The sequence below is a fragment of the Mchenga conophoros genome, linkage group LG10, assembly GCF_057382185.1.
Source record: "Mchenga conophoros isolate Kocher_MC1m ecotype Shallow Benthic linkage group LG10, M_conophoros_male_GT1.1, whole genome shotgun sequence".
NCBI classification, from domain to species: Eukaryota; Metazoa; Chordata; class Actinopteri; order Cichliformes; family Cichlidae; genus Mchenga; species Mchenga conophoros.
Window position 1 is genome coordinate 23129009 of NC_140535.1, and position 23992 is coordinate 23153000.

At 46.1% G+C, this 23992-nt stretch overlaps 1 protein-coding gene across 2 annotated transcripts in view; it reads left to right on the top strand.

Moving 5' to 3' along the window:
• nsg2 (neuronal vesicle trafficking associated 2) overlaps positions 1-23992 on the top strand; it is a 56448-nt gene that overhangs the window by 2314 nt on the left and 30142 nt on the right. For both annotated transcript variants that reach the window (XM_085289476.1, XM_085289475.1), the window contains exon 3: positions 16375-16485. In XM_085289476.1, coding sequence (XP_085145602.1) covers positions 16375-16485 — 111 coding nt within the window. The remainder of the gene's footprint in view (positions 1-16374; positions 16486-23992) is intronic.

A 23992-nucleotide genomic window follows, 5' to 3' on the forward strand; every position in this document is an offset into this window, starting at 1 on the left:
AAGGGAGATGTCATTTCTCCGGACGTTTATACTGTATGTGGCAAATTTAAGAGGCTTATGCTGTGTGTTTAAATTTGAAGTTTAGCTGTGCTTGTGTTCTTCATATCATGGTCACCCCGTTTTTTGAAAAATGCGTTAACAAAGGGTTTAAATTTTTGAGCGTACACACACAAAACTCCACCGTATGAAACGAGCTCCCGTTTGGCCTGCTGCGAGGCGAAACAGATAGCACAGCCTGAACCCCACAGCGCGGATTCTGCTGAGGGAAGCACAGTCGCTTTCCATTTCATTTACCTGTTAACTCAGGAGACCTGCCATTCACTGTGCTAACACACACACATGCGCACACACTTGCAATTTCATTCACGGTTGTGCTTGCGGGAATTCTAGCAGCGCATACTTACAACAAAGGCGGCGCGTGCGTGCACGTGTGCGTGAGTGACAGGTCGTCTCTGTCACCAGTTTGTGAAACGGCGTTCTTAGTAGAGCTGTCAGTCATTTTACTCTGATTAAATCAGTCCCAGCAGATTCACCAACACTGCTACGTACTGTAGATGAAGCTGCCTTTGCACACACACACACACACACACACACACACACACACACACACACACACACACACACACACACACACATTGCTGTATTACTGTACTGTGTGACTACACAAATATGTCTTATATTGATTACCTGAAAAGGGAGACTGACAGAGAGAATAACCTGAGTTGAGTATAAGTCCCCATCCAGTGACTTATTGCTGTTGACATTTAAGAGGAAAAGAGGTCAAACAGGATGGCTTGCAGTTTTTTGTTTTTTTTAATGTAATTTTTTTTCTGTTTGGCTTTGTTTTTGAGTTTTTACATGCCTCAGGAGATGCATCCACAAAGATTGCATTTGCTTGCTGCTTTTGGATAAATCTGCTGACAGCTGATGCAGATTTTGCCAGCTTGCTCCCAGGACTGGGAAATTGTTAGTTCAGCCCCTCCGTGTGCTCATTTATTTTGTGCTCATTTGTGCATTCGGACACTAAGCAAACAAAACCGTGGCAAGTTTTTTTTGTGTGTGTGTGTTGCTTTTAATCTATCACTATGCAAACGAAAGTGGATCCGTTTGTTAACAGTCAGGACAGTGTGGGAGTCGGAAAGGTCAATTTGCTGCTTAATCTTAGCATTTGTTTGGAGCTGTAAGTGTGAGAATTTTCCTCCTGGTAAGTGATGCATGAATGCAAGAGAGGCCAAGAAATAATGAAATATTTAATTAGACATCAGATTTTATGAAATCTCTAGAAAATTCATCTGTTTATATTTTAAGCTCTTATGCAACAACTTTATAATTCATTTGGAGTCCCTTTTCTTTGGAGTTCCTGATTTGAATAAAGCCACCAATCTTGCACATGAGACCCAAAGCAGTCAAACTGTGGGTCAGACTGATAACATTAAGCTGAATCTATGCTATTCAGCTCTGGAAAGCACAGAGGACCAGACAGCTTGTTTCTCGTTGTTATCACCAGTGTCGGGTGTAATAGATTACAAAGTAATCACATTGCTATTTTTTTCAGTACCACACGTTGATTAAATAACATTACGTTATTTCACTATTTGCACACAAATACATAAAATGTGCCCTTTTCTTCCTGCACACCTGCACTATAATAGGCTGTTTTCAGTTTAGCAGGGAGGAAGAAAATGGTGGAGCAGTGTTTGACTTTTGAGGAGTATAGGTCTGAGAATTACCTTCATTTTCATTGTATAAAAATACCAGAGCATGATGGTAAAATGTAAGCTGCACCCAGGAAAGAAACAGCGGCACTGTACTGCTAACACAGCATTGGCTCTTTGCAAGCATTTGCACGGCATGCTAACACAAAGCTAGCAAAGAACCCAAAGTGACATTAAAGCTGAGGGTATGCAGAGTCTAGCCCAGCAGCCAGAGCCTGATCATAAACAACAACAGTGATGAGCAGTCTGACTTGTAGCCATGTAGCATCCATTTCTACCTTTTTTTGGACAGAGTCACTGTAGCAATCACTTAAAAGTCCCTTTAGGCTGATTTTCAATGTTGTGTCAATGACTTTGGTTTAAAAGTTAAACAATCAAAGACAGACCATGTGTATGTCCTCATTAGGATAGGGATTTGTACCAGCATGTCATGCTGTAATCGACAGTTTATATTGTTAACACACCAAGTGTGCTGCAAAAAAGCAACATAAAATTAAACATAAAACAAGAAAAGGAAGAAACCGAGATTCTGGGTTCATTTAATTCTCACGAGAAGGCAGCAGCATTGAGAATTTCATGGTTTTCTCCAAGAGTTGAAGCCGAAACACGGTTGCTTTCATGCATATTTCAGGATGTCAGTGGGGCAGTTTGAACTCTTGTTGGCAGAGCTGAGACCACATTTTAGGAGGGAGAAAATTTTTTTCAGAGAGCTGATTGACCCGGAGCAACGTCCAGCTATGAGTCTGTGGCAAAACTGTGTTATTTTACTATTTCCATGTCTCTAAGTCTGAGGCCATGGTCTTCAGCCGGAAAAGGCTAGAGTGCCGACTCTATGTCAGGTACGAGTTACTGCTCCAAGTGGACCCTAACGTAACTCAGAGTCTTGTTCACGAGCAAGGGGAGCAGGAGATCTCGATTTAACAGTCGTTCTACGTTCTTACCTTCACCTATGGTCACGAGCTTTGGGTAGTGACTGAAAGAACGAGGTCGTAGATACAAGTGGTAGAAATGAGCTTTCTCCAAAGGGTGGCTGGCCTCGCCCTTAGAGACAGGGTGTGGAGTTCGGCCATCCAACACTCAGATTAGAGGCGCTACTGCGCCACATCAAAAGGAGCCAGTTGAGGTGGTTTGAGCATCTGACAAGGTGTTCCGGGCATGTCCCAGTCAGAGGAGGTACTGAGGCAGACCCAGGACACGCTGGAGAGATTATATCTCTTGGCTGGCCTGGGAGTGCCTTGGTCTTGGAGTTGCTGGAGGATGAGGCTAGGGAGAGGGAGGTCTGGGCTTCTCTGCTTAGGCTGCTGCCCATGCGAATAAGCAAAAGAAAATAGATGGATGGATGGATGAATATTCAATACTGGTGTCATGAGGTATGAATACACATGTTCCCAAATGCAGTGGTCTGATTGGTCAGATCTGTTTATTTTGATCTGAAAAATCTGAAAAATTGAGCTACAAATGCTGTAAATTTGTGCTGCAGATTTATGCAGTTGATGTGAATGACTTCATTAATAATAAAATATTCACAAAGATTTAAAAGCCTTAATCCACAGTAATGCAACAAGTAGTGTAAAGAATTACATTATTCAGGGAGTCATTAAGTAATGTAAAGTTTAAAAAATGACAGGAAGTGTAATACATTACCTTTTTTGAGTAAGGAACCTATACTGGTAATCATTTTGTTATTTGACGTTGATTGTGTCTGTAGGAAAACATTCCTTTGTCTAAATCAGAAACTGTAGACACGTTGCGGCGACAGGCTTCATAATCTCACTGAATACTGGGTTGCTGTTTTTGCCACTTGCCCTATCCAGAAAGAGTTCACTGGTAATCAGCTTTTATCATTCTCTCAAAATCTGATCTGAGACCAGTTTTGTTCTCTTTGTCCTTTAAAGCCAAAGCGAGGTTTTAGTAGGCCATGTGACCCGACTAGTACCCCACATCAGCGGTGCGGTTGTGAGCGGCTTTACAAATACGAGTCCAGCTGTTTTCTCCCTGATCCCTGTCTGATGAGTATGTGACCTTGCCGGCTACAGGGTTACTCGGGGATATTTGCAGATTTTTGCAGGGGTGGGGTAACTTTATGACAGTAAAGTTCATACACTTACAGGCACACCAACGCATGGAAGGAAAATGCTGCTGAGGCATTAGAAAAGCATTAGATTTGATTTCATTTGGGCAGAGATGCATCACGGCCTCTGCTGCGCCACCAATATCTTGATTGGATTTCTGGTAGTTTGAAAGAAAATCAACAACAACAACCAGAGGAGGGTGGCAAGAGGTGGACTGCCTCTGAGAGAGACACGCAGATCGTTTCTGTTTATCATTCCTCTAAGAACAAAGCTAAGCTACCAAGACTTGCTTCAAAGGCAGTAAGAGACTTACAATCACTCTCGTCCTGTTTAACACACATCCTCATTCTTTTATTGTTCTCACTTCCCTCAGTTACTTCAGAGACGCTTTCAAGTCTTGTTCTTTCTTTTTGCGATTCTTTGTTCTTATCCTCATAAATTAAAGAGGAATTCCTGGTATTGAGAACCCTCCATCAGGCAGTCAAATCAGTAATGGATCAGCGGATGATTTCTTATGCGTTGTGACGGCTTTGGGCCTCCTAACCAGATGAACCATCGCTCATGTTAATTTGCCAAATCGCCACAGATTCTAAATATATTTTTTATACGTTTATCTGGCTGGATGTGCACAGAGGCTGTAGGCCAGATCAGATGAAACGCAAAGCCTACACAGTCTGTTTTTTGTTTAACAGTTTGAATAGCGAGCTTTAGCGGGGGATCATTTAGATATCTTTTTTTGTTTATGATTAGATTTAGATTCCACATAGAGTATTTCCCAAATGAAGAAATTAATCGTTTTGTCAATCATCTGTCATAACATGTTGGGAAACATGCATAAAAAAGGATAACAGTGAGTTTACCATCACTATAGAGCGAACAGCTGGTATTGCTTTGACTGAACACTAGTTAGTTGATGAATACCTTAAGGAGACCTAAGGACCATTAAATTCATGCAAAATAATAGACAGTGTCAGTTTACCTTCAGTATTTAAATGAATGAAATACATGTATGCATGTTCAGCCTTCAACAGTTTTGTGTTTATTTTATACTGTAGCAGCCATTCAGGGCTCATGCTTTCTTTCCACTGTGTAATCCAACAGTACTGCAGTGCTGCTGGTTGGTTGGAGTGTTGCACCTTTGGATTTAAAGCCCTGCTGGTTTATATTCTGTCTGTGTAGCCACAGATTGATTTCTACCTCAGATGCTGGGGAATGCAAATAGCTGCTCTTACTTTCCTGATAAGAGGACCAGCAGTACTCACTCTGACAGGCTAACAGAGACTTTCAGGATTGAGCCCCAGTAATTGTTGGGTCATGGTAATGGTGCAAAGCTTTTCTTTCATAGGTCGCCATGATTAAGATTTTTATTTTCATATGAACTAAACAGCTGTGGTGATAAAAGGGTGGATACGGTCCGCAATAATGCTCAGGTAGGCTGTGGTGTTAAAACCATGCTCAGTTGGTAGTAAGTTTGCCAAGAACATATCCCCCCATGCCATTACACCACGAGCCTGAATTAGGGCTGTTCGATATAACAATATATATCGGATGACGATATAAAAACGTCTATCGTTTCATTTTACGCTATCGTTTGTTTCGTGGTGTCGCAAAATAAACTGTTTACGGCAATATTTTTTCATCCTTTTGATGGTCACTGTAGTGGCTATATTAATTTCTTCTTTCTCTCTTTCTCTTATATTTTATATAACCACACTACTGACGGGCAAGCGCCTGTTTTTATGCGTTGTGGTTAGCAACAACGACGGTAACAGCATCACGTGTCAGCTTGTTTATGTTCCACATAAACCTTTCACAATAAAGCTCAAGATCCTGTTGAGACTTTTCAAAATAAACTGAATCACGTGAAAGAGCAGATTATTTATGGATGAGAAGCAAAAAAAAAATAAACCTTAGACTCAAACGTTAGAACAGGCTTTTCCCCGCAGCACGCCGTGTAATAAATACTCACAAAGAAAACGGCGGTCGTTACAACTTATGTCTAAAAATGTATCGTTTCATGCATCTGTTAAAACACTCGACTCCAGCTACATGACGCGCAGCTGGAAACACTTCACGCAAGTCGAGCTGCCCGAGATTCACAGAATTTACAGAAAATGTTACATTTTTGTGATTTATATCGTTATCGGAACGATAGAATTCTTATATCGGGATATGAGATTTTGTTCATATCGCACAGCCTTAGCCTGAATTGTTTATAAAAAGCATGATCCATGCTCGTTACCCGCCAATTCAGATGACCCCACCATCGTCACAGCAGAAACTGTGACTCCTTAAACCAGGCAACATTTTTACATTCTTCTGTTTTTTAACTTTGATGAGGCTGTGTGAATTGTAGCCTTAGTTTTCTGTTTTAAGCTGACAGGAACAGCACCTGGTGTGATCTTGCCCTTCCGCTTCAGGGTTCAGTATGTCGTGCGTTCATAGACGTTCCTCTGCATATCTTGGTTGTAGGGTCACAATACCAGAAATTGAATAGTTAGTACCAGTAGTTGGATTAATGGACAGCCAATTCGATATCAAAACAAAATTTGTATCCCACATACTTAAAGATGAACTTCTTGAAGTTCTTTTAAAAACACTAACATGATGGCGGGTCATTTATTTAAAATCTTAACATTACATTTTGTTGACAAGACACTGACTGAAATATTAGAATATTTGCCATGTAACCTACTAATGTTAGAGTTACATCACGTTATTATAAGCATTTAATATCGCATCGCACAAAGCTGATTTCACAATGTTAGCTGTCAATCTAAATAGCAGCGTGCATTTCAGGATAACAAAAAAAAGATAACACTTTGGATACTTTTAATTTAAACTGAAACTCACTCACCTTCAATTCTCTGAACAGATCTGGATGTTCTGCTGCCTCTGTACCTCCAGTGCCAAATAAAAACAAATGCAGTCACATTTAAAGAATTTTACTCTTAAGTTCTGATGACATCTCTACATGGATGTAACAAGCGGTTATTTGAGTTTCTATTGGCTTTTTATTAACTTGAAGTAGTCTGGCTATTCTCTGTTGACCTTGGACATCAATAAGGCTTTTTCACCCAGAGAACTACTGCTCACTTTTTCTCTTTTAATGGATCGTTCTCCATAAACCTTCGAGATGGTCGTGTAGGAAAATCCCTAACAATCACAAATTTCTGAAAAACTCAGCCAAGCCTGTTAAGTACCAACAACCATGCTATGTTTACAGTCACTTAAATCACCTTTGTTCCCTATTAATTCCCTTAATTCAGTTAAAATTTCAGTAGGTTGTCTTAACCATGTCTGGAATTCTTATATACTTGAATTCCTGCCATTTGATTCGCTGAATACATTTTTGCATTAGCCAGGACTTGGACAGGTTTAAGTAATGAAGTGCATTGTAGTATGAAGTACTCAGATTAGATTTGCAGAGATCCCCGTATTTATGTGTTGAAGACCATTATTTAAAAAAAAATTTAAATAGATTTAAAGATAATATAGGCTGATCCAGCAGGTAAAAAACAAAAGTAACGTTATAACAGATTTACCTTATTTTAACTACCGTATTTCCTGGACTACAAAGCGCACCTGAATATTAGCCGCACAAGCTAAAATCAGGGGAAAATCCTGTTTTGTACATACATTAGCCGCACCTGACTAAAAGCCGCAGGTGTTTCAATGTTGACTTATCATATGTAAGAGAATATGCACAAAGCGAATTGTCAGGAAAGAGATGGCTGTTTGTACCCATAACTTGAAAAACAAGTTATGGGTACATATTTGCACATGTAGTACATAACAGTAACCTACAGCACACCAGAAAAATAGATTCGGACTACCTTTTAGGCTCAGGTGCAGTGACACGGCTTTAACAAGAAGAAAAGTCAGTCATTCACCACCATCTTTCTCTTCTTCCTGCGCACTAAAACCACCAAAGTCCTCTTCTCCAGTGTCGGATACAAACAGGCTCAGGATGGCTTCGTCATCCACTCTCCGCTTCTCTCCTTCGTTGTCACTTTCAAAACCAAAGAAATCCTCATTGTCAGTGTCAGAGTCCTCCTCTCCATCATGCAGCAGTCCAGCCCTTCAAAATCCGGTGGTGATCGTGGATGTTTTCACACTTTTCCACGCTGTCAGAATCCACCGGTGGAGTTGAGCATAACTTGCTTTTCGCAAGTTTATCGCCGCTCATCATCCACGACTCCCGCTGAACGCGTAGCGCTACTTTGAAGTTTGTTTTTCGCGCTACTTCGTACGGCACTACGTTGCCTGGCGGATGGACATGTGACTAACATACCACTCTTGAACCCCGATCCTTCCGCCAGGCAACGTAGTGCCGTACAACAGCGGAACAAACAAAACAAATCGTCTTACGATATGACAAAAATCATGGACAATCCATAGAAAAGCCGCACCTGACTAAAAGCCGCAGGGTTCAAAGCTTGTGCAAAAAGTAGCGGCTTATAGCCCGACAATTACGGTAGTTAAGATAAAAAATGTGCCAACGTGAATGTCTGCTGTCATTTAAATTAAATATTAATCGTCTTGATTTTAACATCAGTTCATCCTGTTATAACTCATGTTGTACAAATGTTCTTCTCTATTTTTAATGGTTTTCATTAATTATTTTTATCACAAGGAATCCCGAAGAATCAAAGGTGTCAAAAATGTATCTACAGCTGCTTTCCACGCTAAACTTCACCAAAGACCAACTCTCTCCCACAGCTCAGTTCTTAGGGATGAAAAACGAAACAGCATTCACTGCGATAACAGGTCTCACATACTGGGAAGATGGGCAAAGAAGAAATGTTCTGACAGCTTTTCCACAGGGGATATCAAATCTGAAAAAAAGAAAAAAATAATAATACTGTCACGGTCCGGGGCAGCGGCCGTGTGGAGAGTGGAAGGAGGACTCAAAACGCAGCACTTATTCAGGTGTGAGGGTGATTTATTGATAATATCAAATATAAAGTGGGGATGGTAAAACAGAACTAAGGATGAACTAACTGGGAGAAACTACACAAAGAAATAGCAAACCTGAACATGAAGGGAGAACAGCAGGGAGAGCACGCAGGGGATTTCACAGGGTATGAACACAGACGACGCGACGAGGAGCAGAGGAAATCACACACTATAAGTACACAAAGAGACACTGGGAAATCACACACAGGTGGGGGAAACAGCTGGACCTGATTAACCTGACGAGACAGGGGAACACTAACACCAGGGACCAACAGAGGGAGCACAAACCCAGAACCCAGTGTCTAAAATCCCAAACACAAACCATCCCAAAACAGCCATGAATAATAATGAAAGTAATAACAATAAAGAACATAAACATAAAGTCACTGAGATGAAAGCTGGAGATGAAACCGGGCCAGGCGTGGATGAAAGCGGGCCAGGCGTGGATGAAACCAGGCCAGGCGTGGATGAAACCGGACCAGGCGTGGATGAGACCGGACCAGGCGATGAAGAAGCTGTAGCTGAAGCCGGGCCGGGCAAGGACGAAGCTGTAGCTGAAGCTGGGCCAGGTGAGGATGAAGCTGGACCAGAATCAGGCGAGGATGAAGCTGAGGATGAAGCCGGACCAGGCGTGGATGAAACCGGGCCAGGCGAGGATGAAGCCGGACCAGGCGATGAAGAAGCTGTAGCTGAAGCCGGGCCGGGCGAGGACGAAGCTGTAGCTGAAGCTGGGCCGGGCGAGGACGAAGCTGCAGCTGAAGCTGGGCCAGGCGAGGACGAAGCTGTAGCTGGAACCGGGCCGGGCGAGGATGAAGCTGGACCAGAATCAGGCGAGGCTGAAGCTTCAGGCTGAGGCGTGGCAGTAGCAGGTGGTAGCGCTGCAGGTGATGATACTGCAGGAGGCGGCGCTGCAGCCACAGGTGGAGAAGCAGCCACAGGTGGCCGGACGGGATCCTCGGGCCCCCCAGCCGACGTGGCAGTCAGTGTGGCATGAGGCTGGACGGGCTCCCCGGGCCCCCCAGCTAGCGAAGCAGGAGGCTGGACGGGCTCCCCGGGCCCCCCAGCCGACGTGGCAGTCAGTGTGGCATGAGGCTGGACGGGCTCCCCGGGCCCCCCAGCAGGCGAAGCAGGAGGCTGGACGGGCTCCTCGGGCCCCCCAGCGAAAACAGCCGCAGAACCAGCGGGCACCGGGGCCCCCGGCACACACAAAACAAAACTAGGAGGCACGTGGGCCTCTGGCACACATGAAACAAAACCAGTAGGCACGTGGGCCTCTGGCGCACGTGAAACAAAACCAGTAGGCACGTGGGCCTCTGGCGCACGTACGGAGGGCTGCAGCTGCGCAGAGCACTGACCCTGCTCAGGCAGTGACAGCCCGGTGCAGTTCACAGCTGGCATCTTGGCCTCCAGGGGTCCAGAGTAAGCTGAGGGCAGTAACCCAGCCTCTGGGGAAGCCCCGGAGTGAGCAACAGTCTCTAATGTTGCCAGCTTTTGAGGAACAGGTCCGTTGTAAAACAGTTCATCTCCCTGCTTAGAAACAGCGGTGGAAAAACAGTGTGAATATTGTGACTCAGCCATTAACTAAACTATGGGTTGAAGCTATGCTAGCGGTGGTGGTGGCTGAGTGGCTAACTGGAGCGGCGGCAGAACAGGTAATTGTGCCCTTAGGGAGGCTAACGGTTGAGCTACAGACCGGGAAGCTTGTGGCTGGACACAGAACTGAGCCGGAGAATGGCGAAAAAGTCCTGGCTCAGAAGGAGCGGCAGAGACACAGTCTGTCAGTTTTGCAGAGGGTTTGTACACGCCCACTTGGGAAGGATCCGTTACCACGAAGGTAGGTAAGCGACCCGTACAGTCTCCCATCCCGCTCTGAATAGCCCCAGAAAACAAAGTCCTGGAATCTGGGGAAGCCAATGCATCCCGCTCACTCACCGCCTCGGGCTGCTCGAAAGTAAATGCAGACGGGTTGTGAAGTCCAAGGTCCAAAAGGAGAAACTCCCGCTCCCACGAACAGAGCGAGTCCAGAAGCCATGGGAGACCGGTCACCAGACGCTGTAGCCGCCTCTCTATAGCGCGCTGGGACGTGCCACCCGGGCTTTCCAGCCACAGGTCGATCAGCTCCTGTGTGGCATCGATGAGCGTCTCCCGTAGCTCCCTGGACGGATTAAGCGCTGCTGGGTCCATCTTGTGGTCGCGTCGTACTGTCACGGTCCGGGGCAGCGGCCGTGTGGAGAGTGGAAGGAGGACTCAAAACGCAGCACTTATTCAGGTGTGAGGGTGATTTATTGATAATGGTCGCAGGACCATGACAAATACTGTGACTGGAGATGGAACGATGGAGAGACACAAAGAGAGAATGGCAGGCTGAGATTGATGAGCTTAAGCCATCTTTTCTGAAATGCACTTCATATACTTCTTCATGCCTTATTCAATCACTTGCTCCTTCACTCAAATATAGAAACGTGTGTTTTCAAAAAAACCCACATATCTATAAATTCTGTTGGCAACCAAAGTGTCCATCGTCACATTGTGAGGCAATCATCAGCTTACTGCACAGAGATATATTACAGATCTAAAAGTGACTCTTGAGTCAGACACAGAAGTATTAAAAGGTCACAGTGAAACAGGATGTTTACATAAAATATACATGACTAATTTGATATCTGTAAATAGACTCTCAAAGGAAATTGCTGGAGAGGCTGTACCCATGTAGGTGGGGGAATCATTAACCCGCCTCTTCCAGATGTAGAAGCGCTTGCCAGTGATATATTAAAGCAGCTACAGAAAACTCATGGTGATGTATTTTTAATACGGGTGGTTTAATTTGAAATTTTATTCACAGATGCAGTAGAAGGAATGAAATATTAATAGCTAAAATAAATATTTTTTATATACAAACTGATAAATAAGACTCAAAATTTAGATAAAACGGTGTTAACGTGCAACGCTGGTATTCTGGAAATTAAAATTGTGTTTTCACACTTACAGGAATATGTTACCAAAACTGCAGGATGTGCTGCACCACTGCTGAGACAGAGAAGTACCACCATGAACAGTAATAATAGTACAATAGTACAACTACAGGGGACTAAATGGGTTGTGTAATCTCCCACTGAATACGTTTTTTCATGTACCAGCTACCTGTACCAAATATTTGACCCCTTCCTGATTTCTAAGTCACACTTAAATGTTTAAGATAATAAAAGAATAATAATAATAGAGGTTAATCTGAGTGAATACAAAAAATCCTGGCCATATGTGGAAAAAGTAATTGCCCTCTCTTGTCAGTTCAATGTTATGAGCCATGTCCAACTCTGATTATTGCCAGACCTGTTCAATCAAGAAATCCCTTAAATAGGCTAAAAGAGCAACAGATCGTACTATGATTTAAAGAAACAAAGTAATGACTTCTATTATTCTGGAAAGGGTTTCAGGGGACTCTATAGTGAAAGCCTTTATCTACAAAAGGAGAAAACTTGGAACAGTGAACACCTTCCCAAAACAGCCTATCAAGTCATGTAAAAGGCCTCACTTGCCTCAGTTAAGGTCAGCGTTCTTAGTTTAATATAAGAAAGAGACTGGGCAAAAATGTCATAAATGGAAGAGATCCAAGGCAAAAACCACTGCTGACCAAAAAAGACTTCAGGACCTGGAAGTCTTGTTGCAAGTGATGAAACCATTAATTCCACTCTCTACCAGTAACTCCTGAAAGACAATGTCTGATCATCAGTTCGTGCCCTGATGCTATAGTTCACTTGGGTTATGCAGCAGGACAGTCCACCTCTGAATGGTTCTTTGCTTGTTGAAAGATCTTCTGATAAGCATCCCTACAGCATTTTGCGGTGTTCCACTTTATAGCTGTCATATTTATTTCTTCAAATGGAAAAAAAAGAAAAAGTCAAGGCTTCACCAAAGCCACATTGGTTTATGTGCTGGGTAACTAAAATAGCTTTAGCAGCCTTTCATGAAAATCTGATATTTGCTGAGATATTTAATTTTGGCCACCTACCTGACTTTCACTGCTATCGCAAACACTTCACTGCAGGCTTTGCCAAAAAAGTGCACAATCATACTACTAACATAAAGAAATAAAAGGCTGCTCATGCACAATGATAATAATGCAAGCTGCAATTGCTTTTTTTTCAGTCTTCATATCACATCTGCATTATTTATACACATTTACATCCAGTGTTAGTAATAAGAGTTTTCTGTTCATAAATTTAAGGTTTCCCAGAGAGTATTTAGACCTGTCTGATCAGAGATGGTGCCACTTTGTTCAGGGGATATCTACGAGCTGGCTGACAGCTAACAGCTGTGTAAATGAGGCAATGTTGACTGATGGCCACTTCATTAGGTAATATGAAATAAAGGAGTGAGATTTAGAGAAGGGGAAAGAGTAATGAAGCAAAATAAAGCGCTGGTGTGTTTGAGCCTAGAGGCAGCGAGCATGTTATTGTGAAATGAGTTGGAGAATGGGAAAGTTGAGCCAAAATTGAGACATTAGTTACAACTATGGCAAGCCTGACGTCTGGTGTTACTGCGCGGAAAGCCTTGGGGCACCAGCGCCTCAGGGGTCCAATCAAATGCGCAGTATTCAGTACACCTACTGCGGCCTTCAACTGTTAGATAAGAGGTTTCTACAGCCAACTGACAGCTTTGTTATTCATATAGTGGAGCCAGTTTGTGTGCGCAGCAGTTTCTGGCTTTGTCTCAAAGTGACGGAGAGCCGCTCAGAGGCAGCACAATTAGCCTCAAGGACACTGAGACATTGTTCTTCTTTTTTTTCCTCTCCATCCAGCTCTCCTCTGCTCTGTCATTTGTACTCTATTCCCTGCCCTGTCTTCTGTGCATTAGTATACAGGAAACGCACAAAAACAGTAGGGACACTTTGTCTTTTTAGTAATTGCAGTGGTGAAGTGCACGCAACCTGGTAAAAAGCACCTCTTTTGTTGTTCATTTACACCAGGGCCACAAAAAGCACCACAGAGGAATCAAAACTAGCAAGAGGGGACTGTGCAAATATAGCCTCCAGACAATCTTAAGAACTGCTTATACATGTGCGTGCAGCCAGACACTACTGCAGAAGTGTGACTTGCAATGCAAACTGTTTTTTATGTTTGAGTGTGCGTGGGTTGATATCTTCATCAAGAGAAGCTCAGCTGTAATTCCTATGTTACTAAGGAAATCCCATCTGCTTTCTCCTCCCACGTGTTTTGAACGTGGACCTCCTACAACACAACTGGAAGTCGGAAAGCAAACCAGAGCTTTGAAGACTCTGTGTTTGGACTACAGCTCCAAACCTGTTTGCTTGAGGAGTGCAAAATTGACACTACTGGGACAGTTTTTTGCTTCTTTTGTTTTGCTCTAGCTGCCAGCAGAAAATAGCAAGACAGCTTAGTAAGCGGTAACAGGTGTCTGATATGAGCTTTCCAAATCCAAGGTTTAATTCAGCGCCAAAATAAGAGAGCTAACATTGTTGCCTTAGAATATAATTATTGAAAAGTTGACTGATGTGCTGTAATCTCATACACTGTCTAATATCAGCTGACACTCTTGACCCCAACTGGTCACAGCAGATGGCCCCGCCCCTCCCTGAGCCTGGTTCTGCTGGAGGTTTCTTCCTGTTAAAAGGGAGTTTTTCCTTCCCACTATCACCAAAGTGCTTGCTCATAGGGAGTCATATCATTGTTGGGTTTTTCTCTGTATGTATTATTGTAGGATCTAGCTTACAATATAAAGCGCATTGAGGTGACTGTTGTGTTGGTGCTGAATAAATAAAATTGAACTGAATCGAATTTTCTAACCCTTAAACCTGCTGCTGGTTAGAAAGATGTGCCTTTGTCCAAACTTCCTATGACAATTATGCCTTTTACAGAGGAAACATAACTTGGGGTGAGGGGTGACTTCTTTGTCATATCTTTATACAGGAATAGGATTTGTTTGTAGAGGAAGCGCTAAGCACAATATTATAATGTTATTACCATAAGATTTGTTACTTTATGACCAAGAAAATGTCTCTGTCAAAATATCTTGGAAGAGCTTCTGAATTTTGTGTTTTACACTGACCAGCCACAACATTAAAACTACCTGTCTAATATTGAGTAGGTCTTCCTCATGCCTTTAAACAGCTCAGATCTGCTAAGACATGGGAACTGGATATTGGACAATAAATGGTCCTGGGTCCTTTACTTTGGGTGTGAGTTTTCCTTCTGGTGGAGGCTGCTGCTGCTGGAGAGTAACGTTGCCATGAGGGGAGTGCTTACATCCCATTTATGCTTCAGTGGGGAATCTATGCCGTAACGTAAAACATAACCTGCTCACACCTCCTGAGAAATAACTGCACGATGCATCAACGCAGCCCCCAACTACTGTGATTGGCCTGTTCAGCACAGTTGATTCCTCATGTGCATTTCTGACTACTCGCCACAGTTTTTGAATTTATCAGTGAGAGAATAACAATCATCAGCCCAGTATAAGGAATAAAAACCACAGCATCAATATAAGGACTCACAAATGTCTGTAGATTCCTGGAGGGAGATTGCTGAAACTATCAGAATGGATGTGAGGGACTGAACAAAAACGTGGAAAAAAAAACGAGGGACAAATATCTTTACCCCTAAAAGAAAAAGAAAACTGACCACAACAAACAGTAAGGACCCAGCATTTTATTTTTGTCTGTTGGCTGGCACCACGTATGAAGCATCAGGACATGACCACATGGTAATGAACATGTAACGAACCTGCGCAAGCATAGACAACGTCGACCACTTACAGAGGTTACATTGTAGACTCTACAAAGATTCCCCACAGAAGTCTGAATCAGGCTTCAGTCTGCAGCAATATTGAAGGGGGTGCTACGTGTCCTGTTAATATGCAGATGATTTTCAGGACCACAGACAGGTACAACACTGCATTGTAATTAGATGATCAATGATATTCACGCCATCTGTCAGCTGTTTGCTCATGCGGCCAAAGGACTGATGAACTTTTGCTATGTCAAGGCATCACCACTCCTCCTACAGCGTTGGTCGTATTTTAGTGAAGTGACATTAATTTAATAGCATTGATCCTCGACTTTTCAAGTCTCCTTGACTTCTTTAATTCTCAATAGTTTGTGCAACAAAACCAACCACTAGTAAGAAAACACAACTTTCTTTCTGCACGTTACATTAACCTTTGAATTCAGCTACAATGTTACTGAGCTTCTGGTTTCAATTGGTTTTTATTTTGAAGGCAGTGGGAAACAAACAGAATATTAGTAAATGAATGTTTCCTACTGGCTATTGCACATTTTTTCTGGACAAAATATTTCATAATGTACATTACAGTCTACTGAATGTGGATATGTTTTGATACAGATTGTTAACCAAGGATGATTCTGCACTTTGGCCCAGTTTTTATTAAGCCAACATGTTTCCTCCGTCACCTTTTTTTTGCACTTGACCTGAATGAACTGATTTTGTCAGGTGAAACCTCCTGCCATTTAATGCAGTTTGTAAGACCTTTGTGGCAACACGCTAAACGTAAATTAACCTTTCCCTTCCACGGTAATACCCATCAATCCTTCGCTGCCTTCAGCATCTTTGAGTATTTAACTGCTTTAATTTCGACTCTTCTTCTGCTTCCAGGTGGTGGTGAAAACTCGCACTGAGTACCAGACAGAGAAGAAGCGGCTGAAGGTGCCCAAAGTGGAGGAGTTCACCATCAGTTTTACTGATGGAGTGTCTGAGAGACTTAAGGTAAGAATTTACATAATAGAAACTCACAGTGTGCTTAATTATCTTCGGGGTCTGTGATGCAGAAATAACAATTCTAATAATGGGTGTCCGGTGGGTTCTTTATCATCGCAGCTATAATTGCATGAAGAATATTGATTCATCTAACATGTTCCCCTTTGGCCTACCCAAATGAAATCCATGTGACCAGTTTGAACTGCTCGTTACATTTAGAAATGCAGCTGCAGTTGTAGTGTAAATACTCAGGAAGTAGACAAACAAATGAATGAATCTGGGTTATGATCAGCTCATGCAGACATGAGACTCCTGCTCTTTCTATAACAATCTTTCTCACTCACTGGCATGCAAACTCACAGTCTTCCCCGGTGACTGAAATAACAAGTTAGGTTCTATAAGCCAGAGTTTAAAAAGAAATTGTGTGTATCATGCAACAAGCTATACAGGCTTCATACAGTACATTAACATGAAATTGATTTAGCCACAGTTGCATCCGTGCTATTCACAACACTCAGGATAGTCATTTATTTCTTGCTTGTATAGCTGTAACTCTGCCTAGCAACCACTACACAAACACACAAATGTTCCAGGACAATAAAGTTAGTCAGGTTAGCTGTCCTGGGGAAGTTTACAGTAGTAACACGATGCAATCCCTGTTCTGTCATTAATCTTTGCCAATACTAGTATTTGGTGAATTTGCGTTTATTATTATATTTGCAAAATACCACCATATGTCTTGGTCATATTATTTTATTTAGTTGTATTTATCTGCGACACCTTAATGGCCGGTCTGTGAAGATATTGTCGGACATTAAACTCCGTGGTCCATGGCGCAAAAAAGGTTGGGGACCGCTGCTTTAAAGCATTCGTATGTCATTTATTGTCTTTGCAGAGTAGGCACTTCTGGATTATTTTTGGAAAAGTGTCTCTTCCTGCAGGGCATTGCACCACCAAACCAAACTAAGGGATGTTTACAGACACTCTAATTGTGGAATAATTATAAACTTAGCACAAAAAGTAAGGACATTTGTGTTTGGTTGATTATTTTTTGTATCTTATACTGCTGGAAAGTCTCTTTATTCCGGCTCCTCCTCCAATCCCTGAATCCTGGAGGCAGATGAGAAAAAACACACGCACAGTAACGAAAACGTTCTCTCCTTCACAAACCGAGTATGCTGATCACGACTACGCTACCCGGTTTAGTTCAACGTTCCAGCGTTGGTTGTGACTCAACCGCCCCGTTAAATAGGTCTGAGCTGGCAAGGTAATTCTGCACAGGTGCGATGATTCTAGCTCAGGACACTCCCCTCCGGTCAACTGCCGTTCCGTGCCACGGCTTCCGGAAGTACATGTTCCAGCAGAAAAACACATGCACAGGATGGAGAGGAGAACACGACACAGTACACACAAACACCACAACAAATTGGCAAGACGATCAGTGAGGACCGTCTAGCCATGACAGTACCCCCCCATTAACGGGAGCCTCCCGGCGACCGACCAAATTTGTCAGGGTGCCGGCGGCGGAATTCCTTCACCATAGCATCATCCAGAATCGCAGACCGCGGCACCCAAGCACGCTCTTCCGGACCATACCCCTCCCAATCCACCAAAAACTGGAAGCCCCTACCGCGACGCCTGGCATCCATAATCCGCGTGATGGCATAAGCAGGAGCGCCGGCAACAACCCGGACGGGCGGCGGGGGCCTGGAAGGCGGGCACAAAGGGCTGGTCCGGACCGGTTTCACCTGGGAAACATGAAACACATTATGAATCCTCATGTTGCGAGGAAGGGCCAAACGAACAGACACCCGATTCAACACAGCTTGGATCGAAAAGGGCCCAATAAAACGCGGGGCCAACTTCTTGGATTCAGTTCATAAGGTAATATACCTGGAAGAGAGCCACACCTGCTGTCCAACACGATAGGCAGGGGCCGGAGTGCGGCGACGATCGGCCAACCTCTTATTCTGCGCCGTCGTCCTCAACAGAGCCGCCCTGGTGGCGCGCCACGCCCGCCTGCAGCGTCTCATATGATGCTGAACAGAGGGAACGGCCAGCTCACCTTCAGTGATGGCAAGTAATGGTGGCTGGTACCCCAGCGATGCTTCAAACGGAGACACACCAGTGGCCGCCGACGTGCTGGAATTGTGGGCGTACTCAATCCAAGCCAACTGGTCACTCCAGGTGGATTGGTTCGAGGAAACCACACAGCGTAACATGGTTTCCAACTCCTGATTCGCCCTCTCCGCCTGACCGTTCGTCTGAGGATGAAAACCTGAAGACAAACTCACACGGGCCCCTAGTCCTGAACAAAACGCCCTCCAGACCCGGGAAGTAAACTGGGGGCCCCGATCAGAAACAATGTCTTGCGGAATCCCATGTAACCGAAAAACATGCTCGGTAAGGAGCCGAGCCGTCTCTAAGGCAGTCGGGAGTTTGGGCAACGCCACAAAGTGCGCCGCCTTGGAAAAACGATCTACAACAGTTAGTATGGTCGTGTTACCTGATGACGACGGTAGACCAGTGACAAAATCCAAAGCAACATGCGACCAGGGGCGCTTGGGGACTGGCAGAGGGTGCAAGAGACCGGCCTGGGGGGCACTGGGGGTGTTATTGCGAGCGCAGGTAGGGCAGGCCGCAACGTAGTCCCGAACATCCCTGAGAAGAGAGGGCCACCAAAACAAACGTCGCAGGAAACTCACGGTGCGGTTCTTACCAGGGTGGCAGGAGAACTTTGCTGTATGGGCCCAGTGTATAACCTTGCCCCGGACCGTTGTGGGGACGAACAGTCGTCCGTCAGGGCCCGTCCCTGGGTCCGGCTCCTGTTGCTGGGCCTCTTTAACCATCCTCTCGATCTCCCACGTGATAGCTCCCACGATGCATGTGGCGGGCAGAATGGGTCTCTGCTTCTCTCCGTCATCCGTGTGTGGTGCAAATTGGCATGAGAGAGCATCGGGTTTCGTGTTGCGTGATCCTGGTCTGTAGGTTATAGTGATATTGAAACGTGTAAAGAACAGGGCCCACCTGGCTTGACGTGCGTTAAGACGCTTAGCTGCCTGGATATACGCCAAGTTCTTATGGTCCGTCCAAACCACAACGGGGTGTTCACTTCCCTCCAACCAGTGCCTCCATTCCTCCAGGGCCAGCTTGATGGCGAGGAGCTCCCGATCGCCCACGTCGTAATTCTGTTCCGCTTGGGTCAGCCGTCGAGAGAAGTAGGCACATGGATGCAGCTTGCCACCCACCCGCTGGGAGAGAACGGCCCCCACCCCCGAATCCGATGCGTCCACTTCCACCACAAATGGTCGGGTGAGGTCAGCCTGGATCAAAATGGGAGCAGAGGAAAACAGTTGTTTCAAACGAGCAAATGCCTGCTGCGCGGAACTAGACCATAGAAAGGGCAGTTTGGAAGAAGTGAGTTGTGTGAGGGGAGAAACCACCTGGCTAAAGTTCCTGATGAACCTCCTGTAAAAGTTGGCGAACCCAATAAACCTTTGCAGTTCTCGACGCGTCTTGGGTTTGGGCCACTCCACCACTGCCTTCACCTTAGCAGGATCGGCTCGTAGCCGCCCCTCCTCAACAATAAACCCCAAAAACGGCACAGACTGAACATGAAACTGGCATTTCTCACCCTTGACGAAAAGTCGATTTTCCAGCAGACGCTGCAGCACCAGTCGCACCTGTTTCACATGTTCGGCTCGAGTCTTAGAGAAGATGAGAATGTCGTCTAAATAGACAAACACAAAATGATTAAGAAAGTCACGCAGCACATCATTAACCATTGCTTGGAAGACAGCGGGGGCGTTGGTGAGTCCGACGATCGACTGGCAAACGTGGCCTGCCATCAGAGGGCTGCCGCCGGGCCCGGCACCTTCGCCGGCGCCTTCGGGCGGTCAGCTCCTCCGGCCCGCAGGCTCGCCTCTAGCGCTGGCCGGGGGTTACAGCGCGAAGGTCGAAGGGGGTGGTGGTTCTCGGACCCCGCCCTGTCCTCCCCGCGCTCCCCCCCCCGCCAGACGCGATCGCTCGGTAGCGAGACCGAGACGCCCGGTCCGTCCCGGTGGTCATACCACGGCGGGCCTCGTTGCAGAGTGGGTAGGCAAACCCAGAGTTTGCCCACCCCGCGAGGGCGACGGGGCCCCGTCCGGCAAACACGGTTTCTCGAACCCTCGCCCCGGTCCACACGTGCGTCCGGAAAGCCTCGCCCTGGTCGACAGGGCTCAGTAGCCCCGAGCGAGCGAGCGAGCGAGCGCGTGCGTGCGCGCCGCTGCCGCCGCCTGAGGGGCTACCTGGTTGATCCTGCCAGTAGCATATGCTTGTCTCAAAGATTAAGCCATGCAGGTCTAAGTACACGCGGCCGGTACAGTGAAACTGCGAATGGCTCATTAAATCAGTTGTGGTGGAGCGGGAAGAGGGAGGCAGCTGGAGATGGGGAGGGAAGGAAGGGAGGGGCAAGTGACCCCTCCCTGGGGCCAGCTCCCCCGCTGACCCCAGTAGGCACCCCCACACTCCGCGACCCGCCAGGGAAAGGGGGCCCAGGCCCATCCAGACCGGGGCCCAGTGCAGCAGTGCCGCCCGGCCCCACAGAGCCCGGGACAGTCCACCCAACCCCACCACAGAGAAAACTGCACCCACCCCACCATCCACTCATCTTCCAGACTACATAAGACAATAAACACCCAGGCTGAGATCTTCCTCCACCTCTCCTGTATCTCCCCCTCCTGCAGAGGGAGCTCCTGAGGAGAGGAAAGCTCCTGCAAGATGTGACAATCTCCCCCACCAGTTGAAGAGCCCCCCAGGTGGCTCGATGCACCGGCGGCACCCTGCTCCAGGGGGATATCTGTTCTTGACGGTGATCTTGTTCAGGCCCCGAAAATCAATACAGGGGCGGAGAGACCTGTCCTTCTTCTGTACAAAGAAGAATCCAGCCCCCAGAGGGGACGTAGATGGGCGAATTAGGCCGGCAGCGAGAGAGTCTGTAATGTAGCGCTCCATCGTCTCCCGTTCAGGCTTTGAGATGCTGTAAAGCCGGCTGGTGGGTAATGGGGCGCCAGGGTGCAGATCTATCCCGCAATCATAAGGGCGATGAGGCGGGAGAGACACTGCTAGGTCTTTGCTGAATACTTGAGCCAGGTCATGGTACTCCGGAGGGACGGCTGAGAGATCGGGTGCCTTCACCTGAGCCGCCGGATTCAGGGGCACTACACTAGGCACCGCTGCACGTAAACAATGTTCATGGCACCACTCGCTCCAGCCTGTCACGCGTCCCTGAGCCCAGTCGATCTGCGGATTGTGCTGTTTAAGCCATGGGAACCCCAAGACCAATGGGGTGCCGGGGGCTTTAAACAGAAACAGGGAAACTCTCTCAACATGGTTACCAGAAAGAACTAAAGTCAGATCGACAGAGCGATGGGTTATTGCCGCTAACGGGCTGCCGTTAAGAGCTGAAACCTGAAGAGGCTCCTGGAGAGGAACCGCGGGGAAGCCCAACTGCCTAGCGAGCGATTCATCCAAAAAATTTTGTTCAGCTCCAGAGTCCACTAATGCACGGCACTGGTGAGTGTGAGATTGAAAAACCAACTTAGCAGAACAACTCAGATGGGGAGCAATGTTCATGGTCGCACCCGTCAGTACTCCCACAGCTACTGACGGGCCTGGTCGTTTCCCCGAGAGGGGCATGCGTCAGCAAAATGTCCCTTCTTTCCACATGCAAAACACTCACCCGTCTGGCGTTTCTTCCTCCAATCTGTGGAGCTCAACCGTGCTCCGCCTAACTGCATCGGCTGCTCCTCCTCTCCTGCTGACCGCGGGTCCGTCCCCTTCCACTCCAGGGCCGGTAATCCAGTCCGCCACCCAGCGCCTCCCGGTGTCCGCTTGCTGAACTCCCGAAGGTGATCGTCCAACTTAATACATAAATTAATCAATGCACACAAGGTCTTAGGCAATTCTTTGGAAGCCAACTCACGCTTCAGTCCCTCGTTCAGACTGTTCAAGAAAGCTCCCCGGAGCGCCATTTCCTCCCAACCAGTCTCCTCAGCAAGAATCCAGAAATCCACCGAAAAGTCAGCGACACTCCTCCGGCCCTGTTTCAAAACAAACATCCTATGTGCCGCACTGTCAGGGTTAGTTCCTTTATCAAAAACACTTCGAAATTTGCTCAAAAAATCAGTGTAGGAAATCTGAGGCTGGGAGTTTAGGACCGCTTGTGCCCACTGCAAGGCTCGACCTGTCAACAGCTCCACCATCAGGGTGATTTTAGAACAATCAGTGGCATAAGCCTGAGGCTGCTGCCTAAACGTGAGGGCACACTGCATTAAAAATCCCCTACTCTTGTCCAAATCTCCGGAAAATTTTTCTGGGACTGGCAACAAATGTTCACGCCGTGGCGGAGGAGGGGAGGGGGGCAGTGGGCAAGCAGCAGCGACGTTGATCGGAGGTGGTACTGGTAAAGGCCCCCCAGCAGCTCCAGGTGGAGATAGCAACATACCTTTTAGCTCGGTCACAACCTGGATTAGCGCTGATTGCTCCTTGGAGAAATGTTGTAACATATTCTCATGGCGTTCTAGTAGCGCCGCCTGAAGTGACAGCTCGCGCCGCCAAGGCGCCGAGTCCGCTGAGTCCACTTGGCTGGAACGTTCTGTCATGGTGAATGGATTAAAGGACTCAGGTGCGAGACTCCTTGCAGAATAACAGTGGATTTATTTACAGTGAAAAAGGTGAGTTAATAGTTCAAGTCTATAATCCAACAAGGGCAGTGCAGTGATTCGGCGATCTCTCCTCACGGTGACAGTGCAATAATAATCCACAACAACTCCTGGTGCCGGCTCCTCCTCCAATCCCTGAATCCTGGAGGCAGATGAGAAAAAACACACGCACAGTAACGAAAACGTTCTCTCCTTCACAAACCGAGTATGCTGATCACGACTACGCTACCCGGTTTAGTTCAACGTTCCAGCGTTGGTTGTGACTCAACCGCCCCGTTAAATAGGTCTGAGCTGGCAAGGTAATTCTGCACAGGTGCGATGATTCTAGCTCAGGACACTCCCCTCCGGTCAACTGCCGTTCCGTGCCACGGCTTCCGGAAGTACATGTTCCAGCAGAAAAACACATGCACAGGATGGAGAGGAGAACACGACACAGTACACACAAACACCACAACAAATTGGCAAGACGATCAGTGAGGACCGTCTAGCCATGACATTTCCAGTGGAAATTGGCTGACATATCCTCAGCATAACCAGGTATAATATCCACAAAACTTAAAAAGAGGTTATACACACACAATACAGTAATATTATGTTGAAGCACAGTACGTATCACTCCATGAGGCTCCTGACTACGGTAGCTGTAATGCTCAGACAATCCATTAAGCGGTGCGGCTTCGTAGCTTACCAAAGTTGTACTAAAACATTTTTGACAGATTTTTTAACCGTGTATCACATAAAATCGGTTCAACGTCAGTAAGCACAACAAGAATTCATACATAAGGCGCACCGGATTATAAGGGGCCCTGTCG